The sequence below is a fragment of the Monopterus albus genome, unplaced genomic scaffold, assembly GCF_001952655.1.
Source record: "Monopterus albus unplaced genomic scaffold, M_albus_1.0 scaffold49.1, whole genome shotgun sequence".
Taxonomy (NCBI): Eukaryota; Metazoa; Chordata; class Actinopteri; order Synbranchiformes; family Synbranchidae; genus Monopterus; species Monopterus albus.
In genome coordinates, this window is record NW_018127929.1 from 1,900,973 (window position 1) to 1,922,337 (window position 21,365).

At 38.7% G+C, this 21,365-nt stretch overlaps 1 protein-coding gene across 9 annotated transcripts in view; it reads right to left on the minus strand.

Moving 5' to 3' along the window:
- The window catches only part of rgs3a (regulator of G protein signaling 3a), a 122,640-nt gene that overhangs the window by 71,161 nt on the left and 30,114 nt on the right, over positions 1-21,365 (minus strand). For 6 of the 9 annotated variants that reach the window (XM_020600857.1, XM_020600861.1, XM_020600860.1 and 3 more), the window contains 8 exons: positions 15,928-16,009; positions 14,490-14,595; positions 13,639-14,071; positions 11,286-11,325; positions 10,641-10,933; positions 8,738-8,815; positions 5,257-5,368; positions 557-600 (listed from right to left, as the gene is read on the minus strand). In XM_020600857.1, coding sequence (XP_020456513.1) covers positions 557-600; positions 5,257-5,368; positions 8,738-8,815; positions 10,641-10,933; positions 11,286-11,325; positions 13,639-14,071; positions 14,490-14,595; positions 15,928-16,009 — 1,188 coding nt within the window. Of the gene's footprint in view, positions 1-556; positions 601-5,256; positions 5,369-8,737; positions 8,816-10,640; positions 10,934-11,285; positions 11,326-13,638; positions 14,072-14,489; positions 14,596-15,927; positions 16,010-19,660; positions 20,522-21,365 lie in introns of those variants that run through there. The other 3 variants (XM_020600859.1, XM_020600858.1, XM_020600867.1) reach the window with 3 other exon arrangements.

Below are 21,365 nucleotides of genomic sequence, written 5' to 3' on the forward strand. Positions count from 1 at the left end.
TCCTGCTGAGGCCATATATTTGTATACTGCTGAAACAATGTTAGTTGAATAAGTGGAGAACACTGCAATTAATTATTAATAATTGTGCTTTTCTCTTTCATTTTAAAACAGCCAGAGAGGTGGTGCAGCAGAGGAAAGAAGGGGTCACTGCCACATAAAAAGGGGCGGTTGTAGGTTTATACCCAGCACTGCCACATGGTTGAATGTCATACTTGTGTCAACATAGTGCAGACACAATGAGTTACCTAATGCTACATGTGAATTCATAAAACACCTCAGCGTTTCCTGTTGTGATATATATATAAAAAAATCAAAAGCAAATGCATACTGTGTTACTGGCAAGGACAAGTCTGACATGGAGTTAAATCTGAGAAAGAGACACAGAGAAAAAGCGTTTTCATTAGACCTTTCTGCTAATCCTCATGTCTTCAAAGTAATGTGATTTCCACCAGAGCCAATTGCCCCTCTGGCTCACAGACAAGGCTGCTACACATTAGAGCCTTCGTTTCCCTCTTTCTCCATTTTTTTTTTTTACAAACACAGTCTTTTCTCTTACCTCAGTCATGTGAATAAGGTAGAATCTCAGTTCTTCAGCATAATCTGTAAAACATTTAAAAAGAGATTCATTTTAATTCTTTCTACATTACATGTTTCTGCCAACTAACCAAACTGTCCTCTGTTTCACTTTCACTCACTCCCTTCGTTCATTCATTTGCGTGCACAAAACAGCATCTTTGATTTCTGATGATTTCACCAAAACACTTTTATCGATGGAAAGCTTTTACCGTTGTTCAACCTTATAGACACCCATAACTCACTGAAGAAGTGCTCTGTCAGGCAAGCTTGTGACTATGGAGTCAGGACAAATGGTTTTAATGGAGTGACCCCCACCCCTACCCGCACGCATGCACACACACTCAACACACACACACACACACACACACTTTCATAATCTACACAATGAGGTGATGTTTACTATATTGTTATAAGTAAGCGTACACATAAACCAACACTGGCAATGTTTCTAATATTCAAGATCACAGTAAGGAGCAGCTTGACCCTCAGGTGAGACTTTAAATTATTAAATATGTTGTTGGTACAAAAACAGCATTTATCATTCTGTGCTCATGAAACGCTGTCCCACTGCAGGCAGGATGGTAAAGTTGCTGAAAACTTGGATTCAAAGCTTATTTCTTTATAGTATTAAATGTTCACAACTTAATAAGTAGCAATCACATTTAAAAGCATTTTATTACTTAACTGACACCTTGATTTGGTGACTTTTTGTGATTAAAAAAAATACTGTAAAAATTGCATTACACCCAGTATGGAAAGGAGGAATGATTTCAGTGTGATTTCAGATTTCTGCATGTCAGCATGTCACTCCAATATGAATCTTAAAATTTCCAGTTCGCACACACTGTGAATTAATTTTTCATTGAATTATGAGACATCTTATATCCAGTGATTACATATATATTCTGAATTTTTCAATGAGATAAAAGAAGTATATGCAATTTTGATATTTTTAAGAATGTAGCTAAACTTTTTTCACATCACACAAATTATTATTTAGAGTATTTTATGTCTTAAAATATGTATGTAAAAATATCTATAAATCAAGATCATCATCCTTCCTTCAGTAAATAAATCCAGACTCAGCCCAGAGCATGTTGAGCCTATTGGGAACGTTTTCACCCCAAAGACTGACAGGAGCCTCTTGTTTCTATATTTTACACAGACTCTAAACTGACATTGCCCATAGTGTTGAACAAAGACCAAATTCATCTTTGAAAGTTTTGGGTGACGGGGTGATGAGGACAGCACAGCCCATGTGAAGTGCTGAACTGTACAAATTTCAGAAAAAAATGTTTCTTTTCATAACCAACAGCAGAGGTCACTATTGGATATGTTTGTGATTTACAAAAGAATGCTGTTATACAGGATAATCAGGTGAAAACCCAGTAACTCTCATACTTAACTTAAAGAATGGCAGTGTTTTCTATAGGTCATGAAAATGCTCACAACCCATCCAAACATCGTCAACCACTGATATGGGGTTGGTTCATTGGATCGGTAAGTGTGGAAGGACATCCACCAGCAGCATTCTCCATTACCTCCTGGGTGACCCCAAGGCATTCCCAGGCCAGGTTTAGTGATTTTAGGACATCTCTGTCACTCATATCTTTCTCCTTAATCCACTGAAGAATAAATACCCAAAGCCTAAGCTTCTTACAGTTGTAAGCATATACTACATTATTCTCTTGCTAAGTTGCCACTTTGGTGCAGGAACTGCCAGAGATTTTATATCATGTAAATGTAAGAGCCAGGTAGATGGGGTATTGTTTGGTACGTTGATAAGGCTTGGACTGATGTGATAATTTTAGTTTTATGTGTTTAATACTTTGTTCAGAGTTTCTCACGCTTCTCTGCCTAGTACCGGGGTGACAGGAACACAGGAAAGCCCCTGTATTGAACTTATACTGTGTCATCATGCACGCACAGACACACACACACGTCAAACACACCCTTGCTGAAACAAACACAATCCCCCGGTGCCTCTTTCCTGAGTGACGCTGCTGAAGTGAAATAACAATGACAGGCAGCAGGGTGGAGATGTGTGTCTGTGTGTGCCCTTTCATGAAACACACACACACAGAGACACGCAAATCCCACTGAATCCCCACCCTGGTGATCTCTGATTGTTTAGGTGAAGGGTGGAGGTCAGAAGTGTCCCAGACAAAACCAGCAGTGTCTGTGGGGAGCACAGAGCTGTGCAGGAGACTCTGCATCAGGGCACTGCAGTTTGGATTAGTAAAGCTTTGTGTTGTAGCCAGTTAAAACATTTTTTTTACTGTCATCCTTGGACCCCAAAATCTGTGTTTTTCATATCCTAATGTAAAGTATAGCTGCAATTAATGACCCTATTCAGCGTCTGACATTTGCTGATTCTAATTAAGCAAAAGGTCAGTAAGCAGCCACAGTGTCTCAAGCCTGACCCAGAAGAAATGCTCACAACTTATATGATTATGATGCTGAACTTTAACAAAACCTTGTAACTTGCAAAAGTAGTATAGATGGCTACAGACTCTGACTATTGACCTGTCGCCATGACATGTGTGGTCATAAAGTGTTTTGAGAGACTGAAGGACATCACAGGCCCACTGGATGACAACATGCCACTGCATTACATCCTGCAAAATCCTGACTCCCCTATGCATGGGTTCTCTTTGTGGACCATCATCCCAGTCATCCTCCACTCCAAACTCATTCAGCTCAATGTGCCTGTCCACACCTGTCAGTGGATCTCCAGCTTTTTGACAGACAGGAGCCAACAGGTGAGGCTGGGGAAAACCACATCCAGCACCCAGACAATCTGCACGGGCACCCCCAGGGATGTGTGCCCTTACTGCTGGTATTCTCCCTATACTCCAACGACTGCACCTCAGGGGACCCCTCTGTTAGATTCCTGAGTTTGCAGGTGACACAACGATCACCAGTTTACGAAATGCTGACGAATCAGCCTACAGACAGAAAGTTTAACCCTGTTTTGTGGTTACAACAACCTGGAACTGACCATTCTTTAAGTTCCTGGGCTCCACAATCTCCCAGGACCTGAGATGGACATTCAACATCAGCACCATCATCAGAAAGGCAGACTTCCCCTGCAATGATTGCACTATTCTATTGTCTGCAGCCTAAAATGCACTGAGAGCCTCTCTGCCAGTGACGAGTTCCTTGTATGCTCAACATACTTGGCAATAAAGCCGACTTTGATTCTGAAATGTTACGAAAACCTACTGATATTTTCACAAGCTGCCTGTGACAAAGATCAGATGAAAACAAAAAGTAACCTATGAAAACAAGAAACTTTTATGAAACAGATACATTTTCATCAACAATGTGCATTTAATTTTCCACCAGTAATGCTAGCTAACCCCAAAAAGACAGACTAAGAATTATGGACTAAATACATATAAGATTGTTACTACAAATTAAACAAGAAGCTGCAACAAATAACAGTGAAAACAGGTATGGCTGAATTCTGACATTTAGTTAAAAAAAAGACTAAAAAAATTATTTTACATTTTTGTGAAGAGACTTAAAATTACCACTAATTTCAGGTAACATAATATTTAGCAAAAGCCCCAGTGAGTTTTGTGTACTGCCCTAGGATATTCTAATTGTTTGAAAGGTGACCTTTTCACCTATGACAGTGGGTTCTGTCCCATGCATCTCCAGCAATGGTGCAGTCTGGGAAGACAGACTATGTGAGGCTACACTGACACCTGTCGGGTGTTTTATCCACTGAAAAAAGATTCAGACCCATTGCTCATAACAGCATCTTATTATTAGTAGTAGTAGTAGCAGTAGTATTGCTAATTGTATTGAAAAAATGATCATCACCAGCAGCATTTACTGTCACTATACACATCCTTATTTTGTTAAGTCCGGTTCAGTATAGAAATCACCTGACCTTTTTACACTGCTACATTTTCAACAGCGTGGGTCTAAGTTTAGCCCCTCTCCACTTATTCTGTCCCCAAGCATCACTCCAAACTTTGCTCACTTCCCCGCCCACTCTAAACACAGATATTTATGGTGAGCCCTCCTTATTTTAGGTGCCTGGGCTCTGTGTGGCCCTGGTGGCCAAGCTATTCTCTCCAAATTGACAGAGGACCTGGTTGTTTACACCGAGGTGAAATAAAAAGACAAAGCAACAGGAACTTGGGCAGTGTTTCCCTAAATATCCTCAACTGAAAATATCATTGTAATCACAGTGCTGTGTGTTTATTTCTAGTTGTGCAATTTGTGTGTGTAAGTGTTACAGGCAGTTTTTTTTTCTATGTTTAACTGCAAACAGGCAAACATCGGTTAATATAGTAACATACAGAAAAGTTGGAGGTGTTGTTTGGAGAGGTATTTAGAGACTGCAACTCTGGCTGATATTTTGCTGTTGTTGGACTTTGAGTTGACGAAACAACATGAATAATATTTCAGAGTTGTCTCTCCATTACTTGACAATGACTAACAATGAATTAAGGAACTGAACAGAAATAAATAACGTTGTCTCAAATTAGATCTGACCTTTTGATTACAGCAGTGACTCAAGTGCCCTCATGTCTGCAAGATTACAAAGCAAACAGTGAACACTACACCTACGCACTCAACACTGCTACAATTTAACACATAGTTATAGCTTGATAAACCAAGGAATTCACACAGTTTGGTGTCAGATGTTTGCCGCTTACATACCATCCTGCAGCCGCAGATGGCTGAGGTACAGGGGACTTTGAAGAACATTACACCTGCCTGGCTCATCTTCTCTTGTCACCAGCATCAGGTCGTTGTAGACAAACACTGTAACCTAAAATTGGGGGAACAGAGATAGAGGAGGTAGATAAGAAACAGGGGACCTTATAGAAGACCGTAGTGACTGTTTTAAATAGTTTTTTTTTTTAATTACAATTAAAAATGTTTTTTAAAAAGTACGGTGTGATTTTATGGGCTCCTTTATGGGCCCCCTAGTGAGTGCGGGCCCTGGGTCAGCTGCCCCCCCCATAAAACCCACTTATTCACAATCACACATCTGAATTCCAGTGAGAGATCACACCCCCATAAAAGCTCCCCCTTACCTCTTGCCTTAGCAGAGGAAGTGCAGTTCACACATAAAGCCAAACACGTAGCCACGTCTTGCTTTGTAGTCTGCTGCATGTGCTTCACTCTGCTTCATTGTGCTTTTTTAGTATACTAACTTACTCAAACATCTCATCTGCATTCTTTCACCAGCTATTAATGAACGGACAAATCTGACACAACACTTGACACACACCTGATGATAAATCAAAATATTACCCTCCGTTTATAAAAACTAAGAATTCATCAAATTGTCAGCATGAAGTGACAACTATTCATAGTCTCACATCCCTGTAAGTTTTTCCTAGGTCAGATTTTATGCAGGCATGTTTGTAACAGCCCAAAATTTCAGGGAAAAAAGATTACTGTAATGATATTACTATGAAGCAGTACATCCAGTCCATTTTAATTCCTTGGGACAAAAATGCTTCTCTCAGTTATAGCACAAGGAAAGTTTGCATGCAGAAGTACCTCAAACTCACATTGCCTCCAGGAAACTGTAATAATACTTTGTTACTTGGCTGCTATTTACACAAAATGTTAATTAATTAAAGGTCTCTCTGCTTTGGTAGCTTTGGTACTGCATACAATTATGGCTGATTACTGATCAGGGGCCTTGTAACGTGTGATGACAGCTGTGACAACCCAGCTGCATGAAGAAAGAAGAGAAGGAAATAGATGACAAAAAAAGCCTATTTGCTGCATGTGTGCATTCTTACAACCTGCATAACACGTATACAGAGTAGTTCATGTAGATGGACACTGTTTCAGACAATGGTTGTATTTTCATGGCTTCCTCTGAAGAGTGAGATGGCAGAGAGCACATTTCAGATGTAGCCAGTACGTGGTTAGAGTGCATGTGTGTGAAGAATGCTCATGGGTGGAATGGGTTTGAATGGGTGGAAGAGAGTGTTAAGAGGATGTAGGTAAGAGTAAAGAACAGACAAAGCATATGAGAGGCAAGCAGTTATTACACTGACAAACATGCAGTCTTACAGTACATAATACAAATATCTAATGCATGTACACATATGCAGACAGACAAAGGTTGTTAATAAAAAAAGTCACCAATTTTCTACTTGAGACTAATAAATGCTAAAAATGTCTAGGTAACTGTTCAGTCACCTAAAAATAAAGCGAATACCTAAGTCAACCTGGTCTTGTTTTACAACTGATAGTATTATATGTTATTTGAACACAATTACTGTATAGTCCTCTGTTGTACAGTAAGTGTGAAGATCCATCCATCCATTATCCATACCGCTTATAGGATTAGTGGCATATTATAACTTTAGTTAAGTTACTTTTCAGAACCAGATTAATACAAACAATACAGTATAATTATAAGATTTCACTGATCTATGATGGGAAATATACAAGCAACCCAGCAGTAATTCAAATTAAATGCATATAATCTAGCCAAAACTCGCTGTGCAATGTTCTGCTTATTATTTGTGACATTTTTAAGAAAGTGGTATGTGTTTATCTGAACAACAGACTCAGTGTGTTTGTCTCCAGGGCAAACTTGCACCACTCTGGTGGAATAAAGAGTAAAAGCTGGAATAACACAGAGAGATCATTAAAAACAGCATGAACGTATAAAGTGGCACAGTGGAGAGAAACTCCCTCCTGACAAACATTGACTGTGAAATATTTGTTTTATGACTGACCGCAGAGACAGGCCAGAATTACCTTCCATGGCAGCAGACACTGCACTTTAGTGCATTGCACAGCACAGATAATCTGTCAGGGTAAATCACAGAACTGTGGTGGGAGCTTAACGCAGTACAACAATACTCTTTTCTTTTTCCACATACTGTCCAGACTGTCAGATGGGATTCCCTCATTCATAACACTGACTCTAATGACCTTCCACTTTGAATACATATCCAACTCAGTCATTCAAATAGATGTTTGAACTTCATATAGCCATGTATACTTTTTAGCTGCAATCAACTCTTCTGCATGATTATCAAGGCAATGCAAATAAAATAAGGGTAGATTAAAATGGCTAATGTTAACGTCAAATACAGTCTAATTTCCTGAGTCTAGTTATTATAAGTGACACTACATTACTAGATCAGTAATGATCAGTAATTACTACTAGGTCAGTTGTAAAGTGTTTATTTTCTTTACAGATTGTTAAAACAAAGAATATAAAAACTTAAAAGTGCTTATTTGACACCTATAAAATTAAAAGACTCGATAAAGAATAAAAGTTAATACTTATGAAACATCTGAAAGAATGACTCTTTACTTTTGTTTAAAAAATGTACAGTTTTTACTTTAATAATATACTTTACCAGAAATCTCATAATGAAGAGTGTTATTATAAGGTGAGCTTGGTATATTGTGAAAGAATCATTAACACAGTATATATCAAAGGAGCCAAAGTTTCATTTGATATATAAAACAGACTTTCTCTCCACTTCTATCAATTATTCATTTTCCTTGACTCATGCAGACCTTGTAGTTGACAGTAGCTATAAATTCATCAGAAATGTTCAGATAACCAGACATCCCCTCTCTCCAGTCTCCTCTCAGGGTTTTGCTCTGTGTTTGTTCTGTCTCTTTGAACACACTTATAACTTTAAAACATTTTGATGTAAGGTGCACAGGCAATGCACTGTCACTTCCTGTTTGGTCAAGTAAACAAACCATATAACTGGCTGTGACAAATGAACAAAATGTTTACCACTCGTCTGTTTGTGTCCTGCAATCTGAAGAGGAGAGCACCTCAGTCTTTCTCCATCGATCCAGTTATAAAACTCTTAAAACGTACCAAGAAAAACTGCATTTCCTCTTTCATCACATCAACAAAACCCAATTCTACAATTTCTCAGCACCATTTTGCAGCTTTTTCGGTTTTTCTTCTCTTTGGTTGTGCATAAAGTTTTGGATGTTTCTTGATCAACAACAGCCAAAGTTCCTGTGCTGAACTGAAGTACGAGCTACAAGGCAGCGTTTTTTACACAGAACAACCACAAAGCAAAATAAAACACATGCAGAAATTGTAAATGTGTATTAAAATTATGTTCACATCACAGCAAAGCTACACCCTATACACATATTAGCCTCAGTACTGCACCATGGCACTCACCTTGAGAGAGTGGTGCTTGCTCTCATGTAGAATCATCTCCTCGGATATGATGAGCGTTCGGCTGCACAGGTCAAGAGGCTGGACATACAACAACAGGTTACACAGACAGATTAGGACCTACTTTTGAGGCTCATTCACTGATAACTGATACCTTTAATCGGCCATTAATCAATGACCACAAGCACATGCATATAAACTTGTTTTACTACCTTCACAGATTCATTAACATATGTTCAGCATTTCTCAAGGTCAAACTATAATATTGTATTTGTTGTTGATTAGTAAAAATGTTGCAGTACCAAATCCATTTTGGCTTCCAAATCCAAACGATCAGATAAACAGCTAAAAAAAAAAAGTCTTCTTATTTAAACTGTGGAAAAAACAACTGAAACAGTTTCTATGAAGACAGAAAGCGAGTTGCTGTGACAGTGAAGCGGTATGTGTGGTCTAAGTTTGACAAGACACTGACACTTGAAATGCAACGTGGGAGGAGGGGACTTCCTCTCAAGTCCAGGGTATGACAGAGGGCCCATTCAAAATGTGTGTATGTGTAACATATTGTGTGAAGTAGGGTCAGGGTTGCATGTTTCTATATGAATTAACAGGAAGTACCACCACAGTTCCTGCATTTTTTAAGTGTAAGTGGAAAAACACCACAAGATACCAACAGGCTTTGAAATGAGGCTGCAAATATTGTTGAACAACTATCTTATCTCACAATTATCTTTTTGGTTACTTAACCCTGTACAGCCTGACACATCAAAAATAGCCAGAACATTCAAATTTTTTGGAACTGAGATGTTTATTAAACCTTTTAACAAAATCCCAAAGAAAATTCAAGATTCAGGATTTTTATTTGCTATATATGCATAGACAGACAGTCCAGGCATATAGGAATAAATGTGCCATATTATTTTGTTTATTTATTTATTTATTTTGTATCACATTTGATACATGGGGCATTTTTGGCATTTTTATTTTGCTCAGAAACTTGCGTATCAAATACGATACAAATGGTTTTATAGGGTTAATCACAATTTCCACAACATTTTAACTACTGTGTTTGAACATACAAAGAAATGAAAACATCTACGTTGCAGTGACATATGATTTAGCATATCTTGCCTCTGCTTCCTAATTTGGGCTAGTGCAACCTTCAAAAAAAAAACTATGAACAGTCTAATTATTATACAATGAAGAACACACTGTATAATGTAATAAAGTGCTCTCTACACACAGCTGAACTTGTTGAACAGATCACACAGATCAGTACAAGCCAAAATAACACCTTTAATTTGATAAATACAGTCCTTCATTTTCTGTGTATAAGAAGTTTAAGAAAAGCCCTATTGTTCAGTTAATACTAACCTCCTAGGTTCACTTTAGCATCTCTCCCATTTCTCCAGTTTCCTGTGTTATAGCCTAAAGTCAGAAATTCCATTTCTAAAATGTGTCATGTATAAAAATAAACCCCCAAGACTTGTAAAACATGACACGCTCAGACAGAAACCTAAGCATATCTCAAATGCCTATTTCCTTTTGATACAAATGTGCTAAGGAAAACCATCATATCAAGAATGATACCAACTTTTGCATAATTACATATGGTACAGTATATATCTGACCATTAGCTTGTACCGCATGGTGCCCTGCAGTAGTGTCCAACTCTAGTGTCTATCAGCTCTCCTGAAGATCAGTAATTATCATATTATATCTTGCTTTCTTAATTTGTACAAAAAAACACAGTAGAATTGTATCAGCAGCACCCATTTCAACACAGTAGTTAAGATTGTTATGCACTGGTTTCCCCTAAAATCTATCAAGAATCTATGCAAATCAAGATATGCTACCTATAAAATCACAGCTGTAAAAACACACACACAATTCAGACATATTGACCTACCTGAACAAAAATGGGGAAGATCAGGACCTTTGGTGCCACTTTCACAAATCCATAATTGGCATGTGGAGTATGTGAGCGGACAATGGTACAGTTCTGGTAATTGGCAAAGTTGGCATTCTGATGCTGGTAGCTAGTTATACCAGTGTTAGTGGAGGCAGACAACGTCTTTGTTGACTTGGAATTGTTAGATCGCCGTAAGAAGCCAGTACAGCTGGAGAGACCGCCTCCAGAAAAAGCGCCACCATTGTGGGACTGTGGACCAGAGGCCTGCCGTGTGGGGTACAACCTGGCTGCTGTGGAGAAAAAAAACAAGGTATCACAGATGAGCAGAAATAAGAGCGGTATCAATATTCTCATCTAACTCTCAACAATAAAGCAAATAAACATATTTCCAAAAATGTCAAAATATACTTTTTAAACATCTCCAAATCTGCATGTTCTTGGCATAATGAACGTTTGTCTGGTTAGTCATCAAATTTGGTTCAGAAGTGCAACTGGTTATGAATCAACCAATCAAACTGCTATATATGCCCCTAATATGGGTCCAAAATCATAAAGACTTTTAACCAAAAAGCCCAAGAGTTCACTATAGCCTTTAACACACTGTTGCATGAGTATGAACATGACATACTGTACACGTCTTACCTAATGTTCCCTGGTTGTCTTGGTAAACGGGTCTCAAGATCTGAAAGCAGAATCAGATGAAATGGCATTAATATTAAGCCAACTGAAAATTTGCACCTTCTGTACATTACATTTAAAATGGAATAAAGCCTAAATACATATTGAAGCAATGACATAAGCTAAATATGACTTTCTAGTTTGAATACTAAATTGATAAATACAGAGAATTTAAATGTAATTCTTGTCTTAAATTTCTATTATTCAATTTCTATGAGTTATTTGATCATGTAATCTATAAGATAACTGAATAGGTAAAGGTTGTGAGGATATTTCCTTGTTATTGCAAAAGGGGACGTGTTAAATTAGAGAATATGCTACTATTAAACTCTTTATACCATAATGTTTGGAATGTTTTAAGACATTTCCCTGTGGTATATGTGTCCTATGCTTTTCCATACTGCTTTGCCTTGAGTTTGTGATTTGGGACCAAGCTGGATGTTACAATCTGCAGCGACTTGCATCACTCTAAATTTAGTTTCTAGGATTCAGCTGAGCCCCTCTGAACTGTATTGGAGGCTGTCGTGACAAATTTGATCAACTGAAGGAGTAAAAATAAAACGTTGCCAGCAGATCACATGTAGCTCACATTAATACATAAAGTATTTAAAGATATCTTAAACTCGCTTTTCTGAGAGTATATTTGGATATTAGGAGCTTTTAATTTGTGCACTGGAGTATTGTACTGGTGTGATACGTCGCCAACATGACCCATTTCCACTGGGCTATTGGAATATTTAGCCTGTTATGGCACCACAGAATCTCACAAAACCCCTGCCTCCTTTATTGTTTGGGACATAAGTGTTGCCTGTTTGAATGCTGGTTCACTATGTGAGCATGTACCTCTAATCTTTTTCCTGACATTACCAGGCTATTTCTCTGAGTCAGATTCTTTTCTTCCTGATCTTCTCCTCAAACTGTTCAATCTCTTAAGTGTAAATGAAAAGCATTCACAAATGAAGATGGGCACTGCACGAGGCACACACAGACACCTGACACACACACACACACACAGCTTCAAGCCACAGACAGACTCATAGCAACCAGAGGAAGAGATGAGGAAATAAAGCTACTTAACTATCAACTCCACATATGGCAGCAAAATGATTTAGCCAGAAATGGTTTGTAAACTATTAAGAAACTAAGCTGAACCTAGATTGGAATCAATAAATGACTGAAATGTCTCAAACAAACACATCCTGGTTTGTTACCCTGTGGTAGTTAATAGGTTAGTATTGTATTGTTACAGGGGTGTTAGCTGAGGAACTCAGTTCAGTCCTGTTGATTTAATGAGTTTTCTTTATTTTATTGTTATGATCAAAGCTTTAACTTCATATACATGTTGTCACTGGATGCAAAAAATAAATATATCGTTGCTGTTGGGCAAAAACCTCGTATGTCCCTATTTTGTCATTTTTATTTTCCTTCATAAATCAATGTCATTGATCACCTTTTACATCTGTCTGTGGGTTTTACAAACATTTAACCAATGATAAGCATTAAGCTTGTGATTAAATCCTGTAACTCGATTAGAACCTGAAAGTGTCAGCAAAACCTCATAACCTTATTTGATTGAGGTAAAATATCAGTAACATAATGACACATGCAGGTAAAGTGTCCATATATAAGGACACAATGCCAGCTTTGCAAATGTGATGTTGAATTATTTTACATACACAGGGTTTTTTTCATTTCCTGAAAAGTAACGGATTTGGAGATACAACTTTTCTGTCCGACAGCGACGGTATGATGTATTAAATGTCATATACATACTGTGCATGGTATACTGAAGTATTGTTGAAACCTCTCTCTTTTATGACTGCCTGAACTTTTTATTTTGAAATTACTGATGTATAATCCATGACACAGAAATGATTTATTTATAGGACATTTGTAACTTAAATTGTGTCTAATATATATGCACTGTTTTCCTAATATGAACTGTGCTTAGTTGGTAGAATGTAATGAAAGAAATACTGCCAACACTTCACACAGTACAGATATACAATATATTATCAGCAGCTATATTTAATGTTATTGCTCCCTCTTTGCTTTTCAGTCTGTTACTCCATATCAACATGACACACATACGGTATATGCATGTTATGTTGCATATGTTGTAAGTATCGAAAAGCACACATCAGTGGCAGTGACCCAAAATGGCCCATACATGAATATACAGTCCTTCTATCTATCTATCGGCACCAGGGATGTAAGGTAAGGAGACATATCTAGGATGAGCCACCATATGACCATGGTGAGGATGAGGAGGACGAAGAAGATGATGAAGATGCAGCCCACCACCAGTCTGCGGTACCTGGCTTCCAGAGTTGATGGGTGCCAGGATGATGTAGTTGTCCCCATTGGACGCCTTCACCCTGGTACCCTTTAGTGTGGCAGTGTGAGGGTGGTGGAGGTGTCTCGGATTCCCATCCAGCTCCTCGGCCGACCCTCCTTGGGCCCCCCACGCCAGCGTCCCAAAACCTACACCGCTGCTATTTCCAGCTTCAGAGCCATTGACCAGCAGCCTGCGGGTGGCAGTGGCACGGTGGTGGGCTGGTAGAGGCGGCACAGCCGGGGGAGTTTTGCTTGTGCCAACATCTGGTGCGTGCCTGCGGGTAGGTGGTGAAGGGGCATCGTAGTTTGAGTTGAAGGGCTTGTATGATGGCCGGTGAATGAGGCCATCAAAATTCGGTTTAGCTGAGGAACCGGTGCGCCAGACCACCACAGTGATTTCATTGGCACTGTTTCTGCAAAGGGAAAGAAAAGTGATGATCACCACATCTGGAGGAGTCTAAATTCTTTGACTAAATATCATAAATTAAAATCTCTAAACTGTTTGAAAAGTCTTTCAAGTAGAATTTAAAACTTTTAGTTGTGTAGCAAAGCCAAAACAATGCATTTTATATTAAAGAAAAACTAAATCAAACTAAAACAATTAACACTTGCACATAATATAACTCAATAAAACCAGAACACAGAAACAGATCTGTGTAAACCTGCTCTGTCAGTGAAAATTAACCGCATCATAAAAGTATATATGTCACAAGTCAATGAGGGGAAAACAGGGTATCTATTAGTTAATCATTACAAATTGCTAGTACTGAGTCTCAAATAAGCTTTTGGTGTGAATCATTCCATAATCTTTTGGGGTTTTGGAGTCTTTACCTGATAGCATGAGCTAAGTCCACACATTTCCACTGCTCCACTGGCTGGCCATTCAGCTGCAAGAGAGTGTCCAGCTGCTGCAGACCTGCCTGATCTGCTGGACCCCCTACCAGCATGAAGAAACAGAAAAAGAGCATTACACATGTTCAAGCACCAGTCATTCTTATATCTAGGGATATAACTCCTTTATACACTCACCAGCCACTTTATTAGGTACACCTGTACAATTCAATGCAACACTTCTGCCCTAATATCTGTGTTTATGAAGCTCAAAATGTTTCAGTTTGTCATAGTTAAAGGTCGTGTTGTAATGGACTGCATTATATTCAGAGGTGTTCCTAATATTCTGACCTTCTCATGTATGTAGCTGGAGAGAGCAAAAATATAAAGACACTTCTAAATATAATGTAGTCCAGTACACCACCACCTCCAACTATGACCTCAATAATACACATATAATTGAATTTATACATTTATGACAATTTCACAAAAAAAATAAAGCATTTTGAGCTTCATAAACACAAATGTTAAGATGGACATGTTGCACTAAATTGCGTACAATTATACAGATGTACCTAATAAAGCGACTGGTAAGTGTATATTAAGCTTGTTCCTTCCGAACTGGAGCTACCAAATGGAAAATCACTGTACAGATGAAACAATAAAATAACAATAGAGATAAAATACTCTTGTTTTCTGAGATGTGATTTTGTTTCCCATCCCTTTCGTCTCTCCACAGGAACAGTAACAATATGATAAACTTAGAATTCAGCATCTGGTTCAAAGGCACGGCGGCAGGGTGGACAACCTGCAGCTTGGGGCTTGATTCCAAGTTGCCTTTTTTGACAGGTAGGTTCCCTATTAACTGCAACACCCTGCTGACTGACCAGTCCTAATGGTAATTCTCAAAGTTATGATGAGTGGAATTTAAAAAAGAAGAATCAGCCAGAGCTAACGTAAAAATTTCATGATGTAAGATATCAAACTGCATTCAACCAATGTGAAAACAGTACTTACAGTAAAAAAAAAGCCATTGACATATGTCAAGTGTCTTTATAATAGAATATAGAGGGGTAAAAAAAAATCAATGATTTCTAATTTAAGCAGCACAGTCACCTGCTTTGTGTCCATATACTTAATACCTTGTATAATTATGTGCAGCCAAGTTCATGTCATAAGTAACACTAGAACTCTACAGTTGGCAGTCTTGCAAATATAGTCGTAGTATTAAATAACCCTGGGTGTGGCTGCTTTTGAATTTATAAATGTAAGACTTTGGTTTTGGTAGTTGAATAAAAATGCTTCCAAGTTACAATGAAAAGCAATTTCAAGCAATTTGGGTCCACAAACAGTTCAGAATAGTAAAGAGCTCAATATTTAAATGACCTCCCCGCATATTTGAGTTTCATATACACGGACATGTTCATGTAAAACTTGCCTGGGTCAACAGCCTGCACCCTCACCGGGGAATCCGAGCAGATGGTGAAGCCATACCCGTCCTTTCCTCGAAGGATGGTCACCTACAGAACACAAACACATACACTCGTTTTATGATAGGGTATAATGGGAAATCTCTCTCTCTCCCCTGCTACCTGAGGAACCAAAAGTAGCATGCTGGCAAAATAATCAACTTCCTTCCTACAGGATGATTAAGTAGATTTGTATTCTGCTTCTACTTCCTATTGAAACTGTCTTGACAGCAGTTTCCTGGTGAACCCAGTTAACTGAGATAGTGGGAAAAACAACAAGAGACAGAAGAAAGACATTTTTTGTCAGTTATTTGGGGAAGAAGTAAATATGCTGAATGCTACACAAGCAGTTTGCTTATTTATTCACACCTATAGTTTGCAACACTGGTTAATGAAACATCTTTCATACACAAAAACAGAAAAATTTCAACATACAAAATGTTTTTGTCACGGACGCTGAAACGCTGCATATGTGTATATTCAAACAAGTTCTATAGAATTTAGCTGGGTCTTACAGCTGCTACTAAATGTGAACATTAAGTCAAGACTATTTAAACATTTACTTTTCTAGGTTACTCCCACTGAGATTGAGTTTTGAGGTCAAACAGCACAAAGGCATTTAAGAAATAACTGTAAATGAAACAAGAATAAACAGAATTTGTAATATGTAGCTGTCAAAAGGTTGCTTAAAGTTTCTCTTTTTTTTCAAGGAGTTTATATTCCACTCTATTTTTAATATTAAAGTAAGCTTCTTCATAAGGAGAAGAAGAAGATACTGTAAAGCAGAATATCTCTGTCCAAAACCCGTCAGTCTAGTGTGCCATATACAATATATTTAAGGCTTTAATTCAATTCTGCAAGTGGGCACATGCACAGATATGAAAATGGTTTATTCTTATCAAATCAGCAATGTCAGACTTCAGTAAGTCTCAAAATGTTGGTATTTTATTAAAAATGCAACATGAAGACTGTGTTTGCCTAATCCAACTGACCAGATCTACACATCCCCAGTGCTGACAGCCCTTTCCCATTGTTTCTCTTTCTCTCTGACCCCACACTGTCAAACATTCAGTACCTGTGCCCGACAGCCTGAGCCAAAGTCAACAAAGTTCCCTCCAAAACATCTCACTTTCCAATCTCATCTGCTGACAACCAGAGCCCCAAAACACACAGACAACCCCCCACCCCTTCTCTCTTTTTTCCCTTTTTTAAGTACAGCAGAAAAAAACTAACCTATAAATACAGTATAAGCTGCTAAATTAAAAAGTCTGCCCACAAGTAAGATGCAGCGACTTAGAGAATTATGGTGATTATTCAGGGGCCTGAAGCTCATGGTGACCCTGAAATGTCATTTACAGTTATACATTTTTAAAGGCAGCTGATTTTATGTGCCCTGTGTCACATTGTTTTGAACCACAATTCATATTCATACCCCTCAGTCCCTTAAATTTGTCTATGTTTCAGTCTACTTCCAAACTGAGACTGCTGAAATTACCATAATGCTACAGAGAATCCCTTTGCTACCCACCATACAAAGGAAATCAGGATTGTCATCTATTTCTGTACACATGTACTCTACTTATCAAACAAAGGTTTTTGTAATTGTTGCCGAGTGGCTGTGAGCATTACAGAAATTTTACAGTACATACAAACACTGGCTGTAGAAGCCCATATATATAATAACATATACAATATATATATAAACATACAGCATCTCAGGGCAACCTTTTTGATAGTGGAGTTGAACTTCCTCTGAGGCTAACAGACACACACAAGTGCACATGGGACTCCTCGTGTTCATTTATGACTATGGCAAAAAGTACAGATGGTGTTTTAGATGCTAAAGCCACTGCTCTACTCTCTACGTATGTTTTTGTATAGAGACAGATGGATATACACTAATCATTCTCCAGCTTGTGTTACAAAGGCAGAGAAAAACTGCAAAAACACAAAAGGAGGATGTTCAGAATCCAAGAAAGTGGCTGTAGGTGGAGTGAGATCAAAACATGATGCTGTGAGGGCAGTGCGATTGTAAAAAGTGATGGTGAGAGAGCAGATGACAAAGACAGAGGAAAAGATGCCAAGAAATAAAAAAACATTTCACTGGAATTAAGGCAAATGGCAACAGAGCAATAAAAAATTCTGAAAGATCTGCTCGTAACTTAGTATGTGAAAAAAATAAAGAAGAGCAAAGACTTTGAAAATTAACAGAAGTGAGAGAAATCAATTGGCCATGCCTCATATATCTCTGTATCTAGCTACTGTATCTATGTCTGTCTTTTTTTAATCGAAAGCTGTTTCAGACATCATGTCCTTTTAAGAAACTCCCAGAGCTTCCTCATTTGGACTGATTCATTTGTAGTCAAGAGCCAGGGCAGCATTAACTCAATTTGTAAGCATAGAGGAATCCACCCACTTGGACTTCCTCTGGTCTGCCTAGGCGAAACAGACCAATGCCACCTTTTCAACCTCTAAATGAAAACAGAGCATTTCTTTTCAAACTGGAACAGAAAAGTGAGGATTAATTTGGGAATGATGCAGTAAATTAGTATGACTCAGTGATTTCAGTGCGTCAAAGGACATGTTACTTAATAAGATAAATGAATAAGAAAAGTTCCCAGCATGCAATGAATATTAAAATTGTAAACAGGGCACTACTGGTGAATTAATAATTTATTCAAAGAGACTGTGGAAGACTTGACTAAAATTCTTTGATGTACCAAAAGAAATAAAACCATAAGTAGCCCATGTGTGTACATGATGCTTCATGCATGTGCGGCAGAGCTTGTCCTTTTTCACATTCATGCCTCAGTGGTCCACTGTCCTTTCAGACATGTCTGCATGAGGCCAAGAGCAGAAATCCTGCCAATCTCGATCAAATGATTGAACTACATGCCTTATCCACTTGCCACTGCAGCAGAAGTAATATTAACTGCAGAGAGGTGCACATAACCAAATAAAATCTACAAAGCACACACATAATATATGTACGTGGTCAGAGAATGTTATCAGTATGTTCAGTAAATAGGAACGCACACCAACCATAACACACACACAAAGATACGACTTAAGTATTGTTCTGTACCTTTGTCCACTCTGACAGATATTCTCAAACTGTGATTGCATCTTCATTTTTTTGGACTATTCTATATACAGCATTCAAACTGCATTTTTATATTCTGTCCACCCCAATCAATTAAAGATTAAATATATAATTTGTTTCATCACATTTAATTTCCTACTTTTCAGTGTGCAACTCTGATGTACACAGGTAGCTTACATAAGGTTCATATCAGAGCAAATATTTGCCTACTCCTGCTCTCTCCCTCTGTCGTTTCCTTCTCACTCTATGTGGAGGATAAATAATGTAAAGGGCAGAGAGCTGGATTCCCTCCTCGAGAAACATCTTTTAAATTCACTTTCAGGCAATTAGTATTAGATATGTTACAGCTGTGCATTTTCTTCTGAACAGCTTTGCCAAAATATTACAATATGAAAGAGTATACATATATATTTGGCCTACCACTTTTTTAGCCTGTAATATAATTTCATTTTGCAAGTTAATTAGGAGAGCACTAATCGGAAATTTAAACTTTTGTTTCAGTATCCCACTCACAAGTGACAGGTTAATATTGTACATTAGATGCACTTTATCTTTCCCCTTCTGTCTTCCTCCCCTTTCTCTCTGTAAAACAGACACACCTGAGGCAGCCTACATCCAATGCAGACATGGCATAGCCCATGGATAGTATGCATCACAGTGCCTCCTCCTCCTCTTCCTCCTCCTGCATCTCCAGCGTTCAAATCTGCAGCCAACACGCACACACTGCGACGCTGACTTTCCACCTGGCCAGCCCTTCTGCACCCCGAGTACCTCCACAGCTTCCGTTGTGCAGCTGAGTGTGTACTCCTGGGGCTGTGCTCGGACAGCTGGGTGGACTTCAGGGTGTTATGGATCATCTCAACAGTGACAGCTGCCCAAAGAGTTGTTGTGGTGGGTTTATTAGTCTTGCAGTGTCCTAAATGTTCGATTTCCAGGTGACAGTCCAGTCCAACTGAGATGGCTATATAGAACAAAGCTGGTTCTCACCTTGCTGAAAAAAAATATGTTGAGTATAACAAAAATGAGCCTTTTTCAGTCAAACTTGCCTTTGCTCTTCAATGTTTCTCAAATGATTCTAGATTCAGTTTTGTTGGTGAGTCCTTTCTGCAGTGCTGGAGTCACTCTGCCAATGACCTCCAGCTGCATTCTTGTCCATTCAACATTGGTTAGTAACACCTCCTCCAGTCATCAATGCATATTCCCATATTGAAGTTTTCAGGAGTCTGTACCTGTACTTTCATCAGCAACATCATGCTTTCCTCTTCACTCCTCAGTTCAGTCTACTCTTCTTCTGTCCTTTATCGTTTCTTTTCCCTCTTCTCTTCTTGCATTTCTAACAAGAAACTGTCCAGCTTCTTGCTCTGTGGTCTGAACAGCAGCAGCTGCAGTAGTGCCTGAGATCAGCTGTGTGAGAGTGTGTGGTGGCGTCATGTAGGCGAGACTGGTGCTGGCTCGACCTGCTCAGGCCACACTGTAGCTCCTGGCAGGGGTGCTCATGGGAACTCTTCAACAGCAGAAGAATAGGAGGAAGTGCCTCCCACCGCCTCCCCCCTCCACATGTATACACACAGATGCGCATGCACACACGCACTTGCACATACCTCACCACGCCACAGCCAGGACAGCTTTGTGTGTCTGGCCCCGATAAGGCCAGTTTGCTTCCTGAGTCCACACTGTGAGGCAGTAAGAGGTGCTATAGCTCTCAGTCTTTTGCAAATATACTCTGTGGTGACTAATGTAGGTGGCACGAGTGAGACATGTATGAATTAGTGTGAGAAAGGCATGGTTTTTTTTATGGAAATGGTTGTAAGGAGTAATAGAACCTGTTACTGTGGACCATACTGTATTTACATCATAAAGGGAAATGTTACTGATTGCTTGGACTTTCCCATCAAAAGTAAATGATAGCAGTATTGTTTAGGGCACATACCTTCCTCACACATATACACATGCCTCAGTCAAATTTCACACCTCATCAGACTCTTTCCACCTTAGCTCCCACACTCCCCAATCTCCGTCCAGACATTATGCTTGTTTGTTATGTTTTCAACTTGCATATTTCCTCTGCTTTTCCTGTCAGCTGCTCCCTCTCAGCCCTCTAACTACACACTACGGAAATTCACAGGTCTGCAAACTCTCACAATCTCCCCTCCTCTTGCAGTTATCCAAACATTCGTTTTATTTTTGTTTTCAATAATCACATGCCTGGGAACGAAGTGGTAATCAGCAAAAAAAAAAAAAAACCCTGAGCAACACTACAGGAAAAAACTTGTTAAATTACGACAAAAACAGGGGCCAATCTAA